The sequence below is a fragment of the Tachysurus vachellii genome, chromosome 15 (genome assembly GCF_030014155.1).
Source record: "Tachysurus vachellii isolate PV-2020 chromosome 15, HZAU_Pvac_v1, whole genome shotgun sequence".
In the NCBI taxonomy this organism is placed as follows: Eukaryota; Metazoa; Chordata; class Actinopteri; order Siluriformes; family Bagridae; genus Tachysurus; species Tachysurus vachellii.
The window spans coordinates 16,617,439-16,631,835 of record NC_083474.1 but is presented as its reverse complement, the minus strand read 5'-3'; the positions used below and the strand labels follow the sequence as shown (position 1 = coordinate 16,631,835).

Here is a 14,397-nt window from a genome sequence, read left to right as displayed (position 1 = left end):
TTTATTTTTTTATTTTAAACATCACGGTCTGGAGTGTGTTAGCTACAGAGATAAAATGTTTAAATTTATTAGTGTTTGGTATGTCACAAGAGGGGCACGGTGGCTTAGTGGTTAGCACGTTTGGATCACACCTCCGGTCAGTCCGACTGGGGGTTCGATTCCCGCCTCCGCCTTGTGTGTGTGGAGTTTGCATGTTCTCCCCGTGCCTCGGGGTTTCCTCCGGGTACTCCGGTTTCCTCCCCCGGTCCAAAGGCATGCATGGTAGGTTGATTGGCATCTCTGGAAAATTGTCCGTAGTGTGTGATTGTGTGAGTGAATGAGAGTGCGTGTGTGTGTGTGCCCTGCGATGGGTTGGCACTCTGTCCAGGGTGTATCCTGCCTTGATGCCCGATGACGCCTGAGATAGGCACAGGCTCCCCGTGACCCGAGGTAGTTCGGATAAGTGGTAGAATATGAGTGAGTGAGTGAGTGAGTGAGTGGAATGTCACATATTTTATTGGTTTATGGTTTGATTTATTGTTGTGGACTATTAAAGGGACTGATTAATTAAACACTCATAGATGAGGTAAACACTCATACCCTTGACTAATATCATTCTCTCTCTCTTTGTCTCTCTCTCTCTCTTTGTGTCATTATAGTATGCTTAAAGGACTGGGAAATCCCTTTGGATTCGGATGTGGGTCGTTTCTATCAAAGAAAAAAAAAGAACAAGAAGTCAAAAATTTAAATCTTGGCCAAAATATTTTCTTTTCTTTTTCTTTTTGCCAGTAACAGGGAGTTTTTTCTTGCCGCCATCGTGCCCACCTTCCACTGGCTTGCTCATTAGGTATAGGGATAGATGTTAGATATATAGTAACTTTATATTAAACTTAAAAAAAAAATTATTCTGTTTCTATGCTTTACAGTTTTCTGTTTCTTTGCTTTCCGAAACAGTGAACGACACTCTTTGATCCATTTTCTGAAATTTATAAGCTTTCGTTAAAGATATATAATCCTAATCGATTCAGGGTGTAATCACATACCAGTGAATCTCCTGCACTGCAGTCTGAGTATGAAGTGACAATATTTTTTTACCCCTCTACACTTTTGAGAGTAAGAAGAACCTAACTTGTCCTTGAGAAACATGCAAAATATTTTAGTTCAACCCTTCATGCTTGCTTATTTAATGATCATAGTTAAACCAGTTTTTCAAGATGAATAATTTGTGGTTGTCTTTAACTCTGATAAGATCACTTTGTTGTCACAACTGAGAACTACAACATCCATTTTGCTCTGGAATTAAGAAAAGTTCAGGGTAGCGAAATGACTGTCATGTCAGATGCTTGTGCAGTACGAATCTCTAGTGGTTAACACCAGGCTTATGCTAACATTTATTTCAGTTTTAGGCATTTTACAATAAACTTTCATGATCCTCAAATAACTACAAGTCATATGAGAACATAATTGCTATATTAGCATTGGTGTGTGGCTAAACATCTCTAAAATTGCAATCCAGATAATATAGGGATCCTTAAGGGGCTTTTTACACCTGGTCACTTCATGCGTGTTCTGTGATCAGATAGCTATCCGATCGTAAAAAGACCAGGTCTAAATGCCCTCCGAAACGTTTTCGAGACGGATATAAATCCGATCGCTCAAACCACTTCAGGAGGTGGTCTGGGACGCATTTCAGATGAATCTGGACAGGTGTAAATGAATGTGGTTGTTCAAGCCACATACGTCAGCGCTTTACTCCTCCCAAACGGAAGTACGTCACTTGCAAGTGACTCACGAGTCGTGCAGGGTTGGTTTTTTGTAGCATAATAGTCATAACAAGTTTTTTCGTCTTCTTTTTTATTTCATTCTGAAAACCGCATACACCAAAACATGTTCCATTTCAATTACCCTGGAAATGAGGTAAAATATATTTGCATTTTGGGTGGGAGTAGAAAGATCGGATTGATATCGGATTGATTAATATTGACACCTGATCTTAGTCACCCACTTCATTTGTATGATGCATGTGCTCACAGCCATAAAAATATTGCATTACATGCATGGAATTGATTTTTTTGTAGCCATTTTGACACCTTTAGACTTCCATAAACACAAGATTGGTAGTATATCTGCTGGGTGGTTTTTGAGGGTTGGACATGATAGCCACCAATTACAAGTCAAATGGAAAAGCCACACATATTTTTGGACATTTTGCTAAGGTTACCATTAGTTACATTTATAATCTAACAAATGCACTAAAGTAACTTGTGGATGGTTAGTAAACATAGATCAAAGCTATTAGACAACATTCTTAAAACAAAAATTGTTGAACATTATCACCAAATTGCACCTTGCTAAAATTAGTGGGAGGTCAAGGCCAAGATTTCAGATGATTTATATTTTTTCAGGATATCCTGAGCAGAAAGTCCAGGGACCTTAGCACAGCTATCAGGGGATGTGTGGCTATAAACAGGAAACTGCCAGGAACAACTTTTAGAAAATTACACTAACTGGGATTTTCTGGAGAACTTTCAGTGAGCTGAAAGCGACATGTACTGTAGTATATTATAGTGTGTGCTTAAAGAAAAGGGCTTGATCTAAATAGACATGTGATGAGTAAATATAATATGAAATATCTTTATTAGTCCTAGTAGACTCGATGATTTAGCAGATTCCTCAGTTTAAATCGTCTCAGATTGAAGCTAACCAAAATAACTCTTCCATAAAAATGTATATAACGAATCCCAACTAAAATTATTCCATATTATAACTATCCCACCCAAGAAATTGTGATTGTAATATCCTAACTGGACAAGGTATGGACAAGGTATCTGGCAACATCCACCATCTCTGTGCCTTTTGATTGGACTACATGTCTCATAAGCCACTTTGAATAATGGTATCTTCTAAATAAATAAATGCAAATACTGTATAGTTTGACCTTCACAAATAATCGAATACATAAATCATGCTATTTTTTAAACCACGGTTTCCATGTTGTAGTGTGGATCAAGGAAAAACTCAAAATCAGAAACTTGACTGTTATATCTTCTCCACAATTCCAATGTGGAAGATTTAAGATTTTAATACTTGACTGCTTTGGATAGTACAAAAGCCATGCTGAGGTGTCCGTGAAAGTAGGATCTATGTTCATGTTATCAAAACAATCAAAAATGAATTTAATTAAGGAAAAGCCATGGATCATGGACTATTGTTTTTGCATTTCATTTAAGGAATGATTAGGAAGTGGGCTAAAATGTACACAACATTAAAAAGTGATCCATATTAGTATGGACTAGGTGAAAATTGGAAATGATTTGTAATATTGGATAAAGTTTTCTTTATATTCAATCAAGTTTTAGATGTAAAAACAAAAAAATGCGGGAGTATCTGTAAACAGGAGGATAATAATAATAATAAGCATAATGAATTGGACCACCGGTTGGAACATTCAACCAGATCATGACAGTATTGTTGATTGTCAATGTGGAAAGCTTTTACACTTGCCTTAACATTCAGGTATTGCAAGCAGCACATGTGTCTTTTTTAGGGGAACAGTGAAAGAGCTGGTGCTGGATTTTATGTAACTCCAGCTAACAAATGACTGTCTATTTTGTGGTATTTACGCCATTTATAAGTGTGTGTGTGTGTGTGTGTGTGTGTGTGTGTGTGTGTGTGTGTGTCGACCTTTCCACTGCCTCAGAAAAGCATTATTTTTCTGATCTTCCCAGCAACAAAATGTCCTTATACACATTTTTTGCTTTTTCTGCATTGTCCCCTGAGTTCTGTCCATGCCTATTTTTCACTTTTTATGCAGTACGTCCTGTTTAAAGTTGTAGGTGAGATTTAAAAATACAATTTAAAGGATTAATGCTTTCTTTAACTTCTTTTTAACTTTTGGTGTGTTCTGGTCAGTGAGTGTTAAGGTGCAATATAAATGATGCTTTTTCATCTTCTTTGCTATTCTTCTTCTTCTTCTGCTTATTATTATTATTATTATTATTATTATTATTATTATTATTATTATTATTATTATTATTATTATTATTATATATTATTATTATAAGGTTTCAAACCTTATTCCTAAGTACTTGCGAATGTGACTGCAATGTTAAAACTGTCTAATGCTTTCCTATTCAAACATGTGAAGACGTAAGCAGATACAGTGATGTACTGACAACCCTAGAATATTATTTTGTACAGTTAAGTACTGTAAATGCCTTATGTCACTCCACGCCTGACATTTACCTATAAAATAAATGCAAGGAAGATTCTGTAGACAGTTCAGTGCTTTGCATTTTTTTCCACCTATAGTGTTACACGTGTCAGCAGTAGCTCCACACTGCTGAAGGGCAGTTTATATCTGACAAGGTCACTCTGGTTCCTGTATCACTGCCTATTCCATTACTATGTCTCATTATGGCGGGTATGATGTATTCATTGATAGAGATTTTAAACCTCTGGATAATTATGTCTGCCAAATGCTGTAAATATAAATGTTTGACATGTCTACTGGATATAGTACACTACTACGGCTACTACTAATAATAATACGTCTCATTAATCCAAAGGCTTTCTTTCATCTCCAAGAAATCCGCACCGCTGTTTCTATGGAACCGGGCAGGAATCAAGCGCGTCTCCCCTGGAGTTCTTACTTGAGCCTGCCACTTATCAGCCAATCAAAAAAAAAGAGGCTACACAATAGCCAATCGGAAAATAGCACTATTGTATCTGGGTAAGATTTAACACAACAACCAATGAAAAAAAAGCAAATCCTAGGATTGTTCAGCATCATCCTCGTTCACCCACAGAGAAAACCACTGGAGCTGTGAGCATCACTTTGAGCACAGAGTAAGTCATGATCTCCTGTTGTAATGTTACAACAAATTCACAACTTGTTTGACAAAAACAATGACATTTTGACACCTTCTCAGAACAAGTAGCCTAGGCCAGTGGTTCTGAAAAAAGTGCACGCTGCAGGTGCAAGTAGGGATATGTTTATAAGTAGGGAAATATTGTTTGAACATTCAGTATTCACATACAGTATATACACTGGTCAGTCGGCACTGTTTCTGTTATTGTTTACTGTTTATTGTCTTTTGTATATTGCATTTTTTGTACTTTTTGCATTGTCTTGTAACTTTGTGTCTGCACTGTCTTTTGTCCTGCACTGTCTTTTGTCCTGCACTGTCTTGTCTGTCTTGTTTGTCTTGTCCTGCACTGTTTGCACCAGGTTGCACAGTTGCACTTTATGTGGCTAAGACTACTTACAAGTCTTTAGCCCTGTCTTTGTTTTATATAGTACTATGATCCTGGAGAAACGTTGTCTCATTTCACTATGTACTGCAACTATGGGGGCCGCACGCCGAAAATGTTTGAGACATACAGTTGTGTTCAAAATTATTCAACCCCCAATGCTGTAAATGGTTTTAGGGAATTTAGTGTACATTTGTAATTGTATTCAGAATGAAATCCTACAAGGACTTCTTAAAGAACCATATGCAACTAAAATGACATCAATTAGTTTTGTAATACAGTAGTAAATGTTTCTTTTGTGAATTCTTCATTGACATAATTATTCAACCCCTTAAAGACTACCACTCTGAAGAACAGAGGTTCAATGAAGTGTTTTCAATCAGGTATTGAAAACACCTGTGGATATCAGGGAGCAGCAATAAAGCCTAATAAGCACCAATTAGGCAGCTTTAAAATGACTGTGATACTCAGCTCCTTCTAGACATTTACTGGTGTGGTTACAAACATGGTGAGGTCAAGAGAATGGTCCAGGAAGACAAGAGAACAGGTGATTACTCTTCACAGGAAGGGCAATGGCTATAAGAAGATTGCAAAGATGTTAAACATACCAAGAGACACCATAGGAAGCATCATTCGCAAATTCAAGGCAAAGGGCACTGTTGAAACGCTACCTGGTCGTGGCAGAAAGAAGATGCTGACTTCGACTGCTGTGCGCTACCTGAAGCGTAGAGTGGAGAAAAGTCCCCGTGTGACTGCTGAGGAACTGAGAAAAGATTTGTCAGATGTGGGTACTGAAGTTTCTGCTCAGACAATACGGCGCACCCTGCGTAATGAAGGCCTCCATGCCAGAACTCCCAGGCGCACCCCCTTGCTGTCCCCAAAGAATAAGAAGAGTCGACTGCAGTATGCCAAAAGTCATGTGGACAAACCACAGAAGTTTTGGGATAGTGTTCTGTGGACTGATGAAACAAAATTAGAACTGTTTGGGCCCATGGATCAACGCTATGTTTGGAGGAGGAAGAACAAGAAAAGAACACCTTGCCTACTGTGAAGCATGGCGGGGGGTCAATCATGCTTTGGGGCTGTTTTGCTTCTGCAGGTACTGGGAAGCTTCAGCGTGTGCAAGGTACCATGAATTCTCTTCAGTACCAGAAGATATTGGATGACAATGTGATGCAGTCCGTCACAAACCTGAGGCTTGGAAGACGTTGGACCTTTCAACAGGACAATGATCCCAAGCATACCTCCAAGTCCACTAGAGCATGGTTGCAGATTAAAGGCTGGAACATTTTGAAGTGGCCATCGCAGTCACCAGACTTAAATCCGATTGAGAACCTCTGGTGGGACTTAAAGAAAGCAGTTGCAGTGCGCAAGCCTAAGAATGTGACTGAACTGGAGGCTTTTGCCCATGATGAATGGGCGAAAATACCCGTAGATCGCTGCAAGACACTTGTGTCAAGCTATGCTTCACGTTTAAAAGCTGTTATAACTGTAAAAGGATGTTGTACTAAGTACTAAGATTGAATGTCACTTGGGGGTTGAATAAAACTGATAATGATGTGAGCTCAGAAAAGACATTTGTGGTTATTTCATTATAAATGTTATGTTATATTTGTCTGACCTACATGTGCCTCTTTGATTTAATTGTAAGCAGGATGACTGAATGATCATAATCAATGTCAAACCGACCAAAACAATCTATTTCAGTGGGGGTTGAATAATTTTGAACACAACTGTATTTAAAATATGTCACTCTTGCCTGTCTTCAAAACTTGAAAGCCCTGTTTAGGGAACCCTGTGAGTGACAGTCGAGGTGGTAGAGGTGTGGCCAAAAAGGATAACAGTATTCGGTCCGTCAGTTAGGAGCAGATCTAGTCCAGAGTGATGAACGACCAGTTCACAAAGCCTGAACAGGAGAATTTTAATACATAATACACAGCTTAATCTCTGCAGCTATTATTATTATTACATGTGCTTTAGCACCATGTGGCATCAATCCAAGCCTATGATGATAATATAGTTTCACTCTGAACATACATTTGTTGAAAAATAAAAAACACTGACTGACTGTGAAAATAACAAAATCACTTATTTTAGATACGTACTAGTATACCATCTACACTCTTGTTTACAAGTTTAGTTATAAGATAGTGTGAACATTCTGAAACAGATTTAACATGTAGTAAAGACCATCTTCGGAAACAAAAATAAACCTGTCTAGTACCTTTTTTCCTGACAGTGTATTTTATGCCAGATGACTGTACTCCGGTCCTTTTCTCATGCATCTCCTAAAGCCATTGGTCATTTCACTGTAAAAGAAGGATACAGCAATATGAGAATTGGTTGTCCAATAGTGCTGTATCAGCAGATATGCAAACGGAGCTCCACGCTGGGCATTTGGCAGCACAGAGATACTGCGGCAGCACGTGGAACAAGTGATGCTTTTCACCCAGCTGCAAATCTAAAACCAGGAAATAGTCCTCTTTTTACAGCACAAGACATGATGTAGCCAAGTGAGGAATTTGCTGCATGCTGGAGTGCGAACAGCGGTGTGTATGGATTGTCTTTTTCTTCTACCCTATGCTGTCTCTGTCCCTCTCTCGCTCGCTCGCTCTGACGGACTAGGTGGCTATGGAGCCTCTGAGCATCCCTGTGGTGTTGGTTACTCTCAGCAGTTTCCTCATCTCTCAGTGGATCTTTCATGTCGCATGTCCATGGCTGTCCGATCGCCTCGTTCCAGCTTTCCTCAGGCTCACACACATGCAGAGGACAGAGTGGAGCTCTAGGTCAGTTTTAATGTTTTTGTCCTTTTTTTATACATTTCCTGTAATAATGTTAAACCATGTGTATTTATTTCATCATTTCATGTTTACATGTCCCTGTGTCATGATGTATTATAAAATGCGAGCTATGTGTATCCCAAACAGGGCCGTCTCCACAGTCCATGCTTTGGTCGTGGGACATTTTTGTCTCTACATATTAATTTTTGATGATGCACTCAAGAAAGACCCAGTTTGGTGAGAGTTTTATTGTGATATTGTTAATATGTTATTATTATTTTTTTTTTTACATAATTCTACAATGATGTTCTTGTCTTTTCTTAAAGGGGAGATCCAACACTTGTGAAACTGAATGTGGGCATAACCACAGGCTACCTCATCTCAGGTCAGCACCTTTATAATTATATAACCCTTAAATTCAGTAGCACAGGTCAGTCTCTGTGCTTGTATTGATATATATATATATATATATATATATATATATATATATATATATATATATATATATATATATATTTCATTATGATGTGTGTAGTATACTGTGGTATGTTCATAATGATATACTTATACAGTATGATGAACTACTTCAGTAAACACTGTAGCTATACCTGGAATATGTTATGACTGTTCCGAGTGATTATTTGTGATTTAGCGTAGTCCATCAGCCCAAAAAATTCACAGTAACCGCACAGTCATTATTACGGACATGTTGCTTAGTCGCTTAATCACACTGAAGCAGGATTAACCAATCAGGAAAGCTATGAGCCAGTAGCTACAATGAACTCAAAAAATAACTTACTGACACAACACTTGAAATGCAACAAAAGTAAAATAAATAAATAATGAATAAGCAAATAAATAAATACATTAAAAATCCTAAACAAGTATTTTCAAACATTCATACAGCATTTCAGTGGTTATTGGTTAGATAGTACAAATTTCTAGTCTTTAAATAGAAATATTGGAAAAATATAGACATAGATTTATAGCATTTAACAATTATGGAGAACAACTTACATTTTTATCTCATTTTGTACAACTTTTGAAGGCCTTGTTAAGGGGCACAGAATTGGCAGGCCAGGGATTTGATCATGTAATGTTCCAATTGGTAGACCAACATTTAGGTTATCTCATCTCAGAATAAATGGAATAAGGTTCCTCAGTAGGGCAAATTATGGCTAAAAACCTTAATGTGAGGAACCTTAATCTGTCAAAATTAAAGAGCCATAGAGGACAAATATGAACTGTTATCTAAAATAAAGACGATTATAAAACAAAGCTAGCAGATTAACCAGCTAGTATTTAACAAGTGCTAGATAAAATAGGTTCAATCAAGATACCTTTAAGGAACTTTGAGTTTGCTCTTCTTTTTTAGAAAGCTAGAAGCCTTATCTATCCAAAGAACCAATTTCTTAAGGAACCCTTCTTACTAAGTATGGTTAGAAGGTGCATTCTTTTACTTATCTATGACATTTGATGAAGATACCTCCAGTAAACAGTGAGTAGTATTTACATATAACAATCTGGAAATATTCATGTTGATGCCATCGTGAGCGCTACATATACTATTTTTGGGTGGGGTTTAGTATGAATAGCATTCTCACTATGCCACATCCACCCTAATTCCATCTCTGTTCACTCACCAAACTCTCATACATTCCTTACATACATTTTTTTGTGGTCAGTTTTTTTTGTTCTTATTTTCTTTTGCTATGATTGTTATTTGTTTCACCTGTTCACTTTTTATCCCTTGTAATTCTGGATATTTATGGTGTGTTTCCTGGTATGTTTGGGATGTATCACTTCTATAAAGCTGCATTACTAAGTTATGGGTTTCCTCCCTTTGTCAGTGCTGTTCCTATTGTTAAGCTACAATTTAAAAAAAAAAGTCTTTCTATTTACATGAGCCTATGTTTGAACCTCTTTGATTGTGATTCTTTTTTCTTAATAATAATAATCTATTTATTATTATTATTATTATTATTATTATTATTATTATTATTATTATTATTATTATTTTCTTAATATAATAATAATAATAATAATAATAATAATAATAATAATAATAATAATACATTTTGTAGGTTTGTAGTATTTCTGTATCTGCTGTTAAAATTGGCAATATCTATTTAAGATAGAAAGTGACGTCTGTTAATTCAGCTGATTTCATGTTCTATCAGAACTTTTAGGTCCTAGAAACAATTTCTGTCAGTCTGTCTATCGGTCAGGCTTTGGTTTGCAGCAACCCTTTAGCTTCTTAGTATCGCTTAATATTTTTCCTTAAACAAGATTTCTTAATTTGTTCCTATTTGCATTACAGTTTTCTTAGGAAACATCAGTTAAACATCATGTAACTGCAGCTTGATTCTAAGTAATCAATAATCATTATATTGTAAAGTGTGAGACATTTGAGAGATTAAATATGTACAGTGGCCATCACAAGTGAACAATGATGATGGCATCATACTGTTTGGTTAACTCTTTTAACCAGGGGCCAAAACTTTTTTGCACCTGTTTTGGGATCCTGTGTTCATCATTGAATTTCTTTTTATTTTCAAAGTATATGATGATTTTGAGCCCATTTATGCTTTCCGAGATGCCCCAAGTACTTGTTCATGAACTTCTAAAATCTGCATGTGTTATATTTAACCACTAAAATTGTGTGTATGATTATCCCAACAGTGGTAAAAACATCTCACACGGAAAGCCAATGACGTCCTGATTAATTTTGAGTCTTGCAGCGATGAAATAATTCACTCGTTTATACTGACTGAAAATGTCTGATAAGTCGATCGCCATTGTACTGGTAAAGAAGATCACAATGGGCTTTTGACTCTGTGTAATCTCTGTTTCCTTTTCAGATCTGCTGCTTATGATCTACTTCTGGGATATCATTGGAGAGAAGTATTTTGTCATACACCACCTTGCTGCTCTTATTGCTTATTATTATGTACTGGTGAGTTTGTAGATTTTACAGATACTCACTGAAGTCATTTTTTTCTTTCTTCCTGCTGGGATTTATCTTTAAATATATTTGTATATTAGTCTAATTGTAATACACCATAATTATAATATGTATAATAAAATCAGAGGCAAAAAAGGGTCTTCTAAATCAAATGACAAGGTTTTGGCAATAAAACAACTACGACAACTTTAAGAATAGAGCCATAATAAATGTAAAGGTCAATAAAAAGCCTGGAGCCAATTAACATACATAAATATCTCTCAAATTCTAATTAAAATTCAAATGAGCTTTATTAGTAAGACAAATCGTACATGTATGAAAACAAAACTTTCTGTTAGACAGGTGAACAATCATACAGTACAAATAAATTAACAAACTAATACATAAATACCAAAACAAAAGCCTGGTGTGTGTGTGTGTGTGTGTGTTCATGAATGCATCGCTGATTGGTCAACTCCTTGCATCGCTGATTGGTCAAATGCAGTCTCTTTTTTCTTCAAGCTAATTTTATATTGAAATCCCCCCCTCTATCTATCTATCTATCTGAAAGGAATATAAGTTCTTCAGGTTCGCCTTCTGACTGTTTATTGAAAACACACAATATATAAAAGTTTAGTTATCATTCAAGATTCAAAATTCAAGAGGTTTAATGTCATGTGCACAGTGAAAACACAATGGTTTAAACCGTACAATGAAATTCTTACTTTGCACGTCTCCCTTACAAAAAAGATATAAAAAGTTTTTTATATAATAAAAATAAATAATAGAAATAAAATGTATGAGAAACTACAGTATATACAGAGTAAGGTGCTCAGTGTGTTGTGTGTCAGCAGTCAGTGGGGGTTATGGGCTGTGAGGTAGTGGTGTTAAGTTAAATGTTATAAGTCATATGTTAAACACTAATTCATTTATTATTTTCTCATGAATATAATATGAAATGTTGAAATAATATAAATTAAACAAATGTTTCATTCAATTTTATTTTGGATATTTGGAAAAATACTAAAGAATGAATGGATATCTAATATATTGTGGATATCTTTGTAGATGTATTGTAGGCCAATTTCTGCTCAAAGGAGAGAAAAGAACAATTCATTTTGAGATTTTAGCATTATTTTTTTCTAAATATTGTATCAATAATGCATTAGAAAATCAGAATTAAAACATCATACTGATCATTTAACAATTTGTTTTCATTTTACATAAAGCTTTTTACTTTTTTAACTCTTCTGAACCATTGTTGCATATGTCAGCTGTATGTTCTGGTCTTTAACAGCGATCATTTGAAGACTTTGAAGGAATTAATGTTGAGTCTGTGGTGAACTCAGAATTTGCGCTGACCCATTAGTTCCTCAGGAGCTCTCGGCTGCACAACTATAAACCGTTGCAGAAGTTACATTATTTACATTAACATCATTTAGTCTCCAGTGTCACAAAAATGAGGATGAGGTTTTCTTCTGGTTCTAGTCTGGTTCTTCTCAAGGTTTCTTCCTCATATCATCTCAGGGAGTTTTTCCTCACCACCATCACCTCTAGCTTGCTCATTAGGGATAGATGTCAGAGATAAATAGTAACTTCATTTTAAACTTTAATTGTATTTACTTCTGTAAAGCTGCTTTGAGACAATGTGTAAAAGTGAAGTGCTATACAAATAAATTGTGTATCATGTCTATATCAATCAAATTGTACATATCTAGATTTGGAGATTTTCAAAACAACAAAACACAGATTTTTGTTTGGGGGGAAAAAAACATTTATTTTGAATACTTGTGTATGATCACTTTAATTTGTGTGTTTTTTTGTTGTGTTGTGTTTTTTAGAGTCAGGGAATATTGCCCTATTTTGCTAATTTCCGTCTGCTTGCTGAATTTTCCACCCCCTTCGTGAACCAGAGGTACAATCTAACACATACACACACACACACACACACACACACACACACACACACACACACACACACACACTTCTTCTCAGCACTATACAAAAGCTACAAACACAAAAATGTGGTTGATTGCAAAAGTTTACACATCTGGTTTTCTCATGTTTAAAATATTTTCAATATCTAAATATTTCCACATAACTTCTAGTGTTTGGTGATTCATATGTTTTGTTTTGTATGACTGTATGACTTCCTCCCACCTCTCATAAAACCAGTAGTTGGATTGGCAAAGCCAGATTATATGAATGTGTGTGTGTGTGTGTGTGTGTGTGTGTGTGTCCCACCCTGGGTGTATTCCTGCTTCACAACCAGTGTTCCTGGGATACATTCCAGATCCACATCAAACCTCAGCAGATTAAAGCAGTCACTAAAGACACTGCACACTGGGTGGAACATGACAAAGACTCATTTTAACTATATTTCTGTTGATCCAGTGTATGTTTTTTCTGGATTATTGTCTTGTTGCAGGATACACCCCTGGTTTATTTTTGCAGTATTGTGTGTTTTCAGTCTGTACCATGTTTTTAGATCAGTGTAAAATGGAAGTATATTTTTATTCTTCTATCCAGAAACAATGACGGATTTAAACTTGCCCTGAAATGTAAAGTATGACTTATTTGAAAGATGTCAGTTTATATGATGTTGAACATCGCATGACGTGTCCGTATAAGCAAGTAGCATGAAAAAGTCCTGTCTCGAGTACAAAAAAATAAAAATAAAACAATTAGAGCCAGAGAAAAGACTGACAAGCACAGAAATCAGAACATGAACATTTGTATTAAAATTTTGTATATTTCTTTTATTGTTCATTTACGGATTCGTTATAGAGTTATTATTATTAAAGTTATTATAAATTAATAACATAATCACGTCTACTCTGAATGTTGATTATGATAACTAACTCATAGGTCATGTATAACTTAACACTGACCTCATGATATGATTTCAGGTGGTTTCTTCAGGTTCTGAGCTACCACAAGCTTTCCAAACCCAACCTTGTTAATGGAGTAGCCATGGCATCCTCCTTTTTCCTAGTGAGGATCGCAGTCATTCCAGTCTACTACAGCCAAATGTACAGTGTGTACGGCACCGAGGCCTTTTACAGACTCACCCCAGCTGCTCGCAGTGCCTGGATTCTTTGCAGCCTCTGCCTCGATGTCATGAACGTCATGTGGATGCGTAAGATCCTTCGAGGCTGTCTCAAAGTTCTACACTCGAGTAGATCCCAAAAACCAGTGATGGAGAAGGAGAACCCAAAAATCGACTGAGACTGAGAAAAATTAAGCCTAGTCAACTCTCATCTTTATAGACAAATACTGTGATATTAAGCACTAAGCCTGTAGGACCTTGAGGGCGCATGCAAGACAATACAGGGTCTATACATGGGGATGCATAAAGAGCAAATAGTGACCTTGCTGTAAATGTACAATTACTGACTGTAGGCCGTGTGTCAACATGAACAAATTGTCAGTCCTCTGTTC

General features: G+C 36.2%; 1 protein-coding gene across 1 annotated transcript; it reads left to right on the top strand.

Moving 5' to 3' along the window:
* Positions 1-7,470: 7,470 nt before the first annotated feature.
* Positions 7,471-14,184, top strand: LOC132858210 (TLC domain-containing protein 4-B-like). The gene is made up of 6 exons (XM_060888450.1): positions 7,471-8,018; positions 8,160-8,249; positions 8,339-8,397; positions 10,874-10,968; positions 12,798-12,871; positions 13,866-14,184. Exons 1-6 carry the CDS (start codon positions 7,864-7,866, stop codon positions 14,182-14,184), a joined length of 792 nt encoding a protein of 263 aa, XP_060744433.1. The 5' UTR covers positions 7,471-7,863.
* Positions 14,185-14,397: the final 213 nt, after the last annotated feature.

Excerpts from the sequence above, each read along its gene's own strand:
- LOC132858210 (XM_060888450.1), top strand. The coding sequence starts at position 7,864 with ATGGAGCCTCTGAGCATCCCTGTGGTGTTGGTTACTCTCAGCAGTTTC. Across the intron at positions 8,019-8,159 it reads AGGACAGAGTGGAGCTCTAG|GGCCGTCTCCACAGTCCATG; the intron begins GTCAGTTTTAAT and ends TATCCCAAACAG. Across the intron at positions 12,872-13,865 it reads ACCCCCTTCGTGAACCAGAG|GTGGTTTCTTCAGGTTCTGA; the intron begins GTACAATCTAAC and ends ATATGATTTCAG.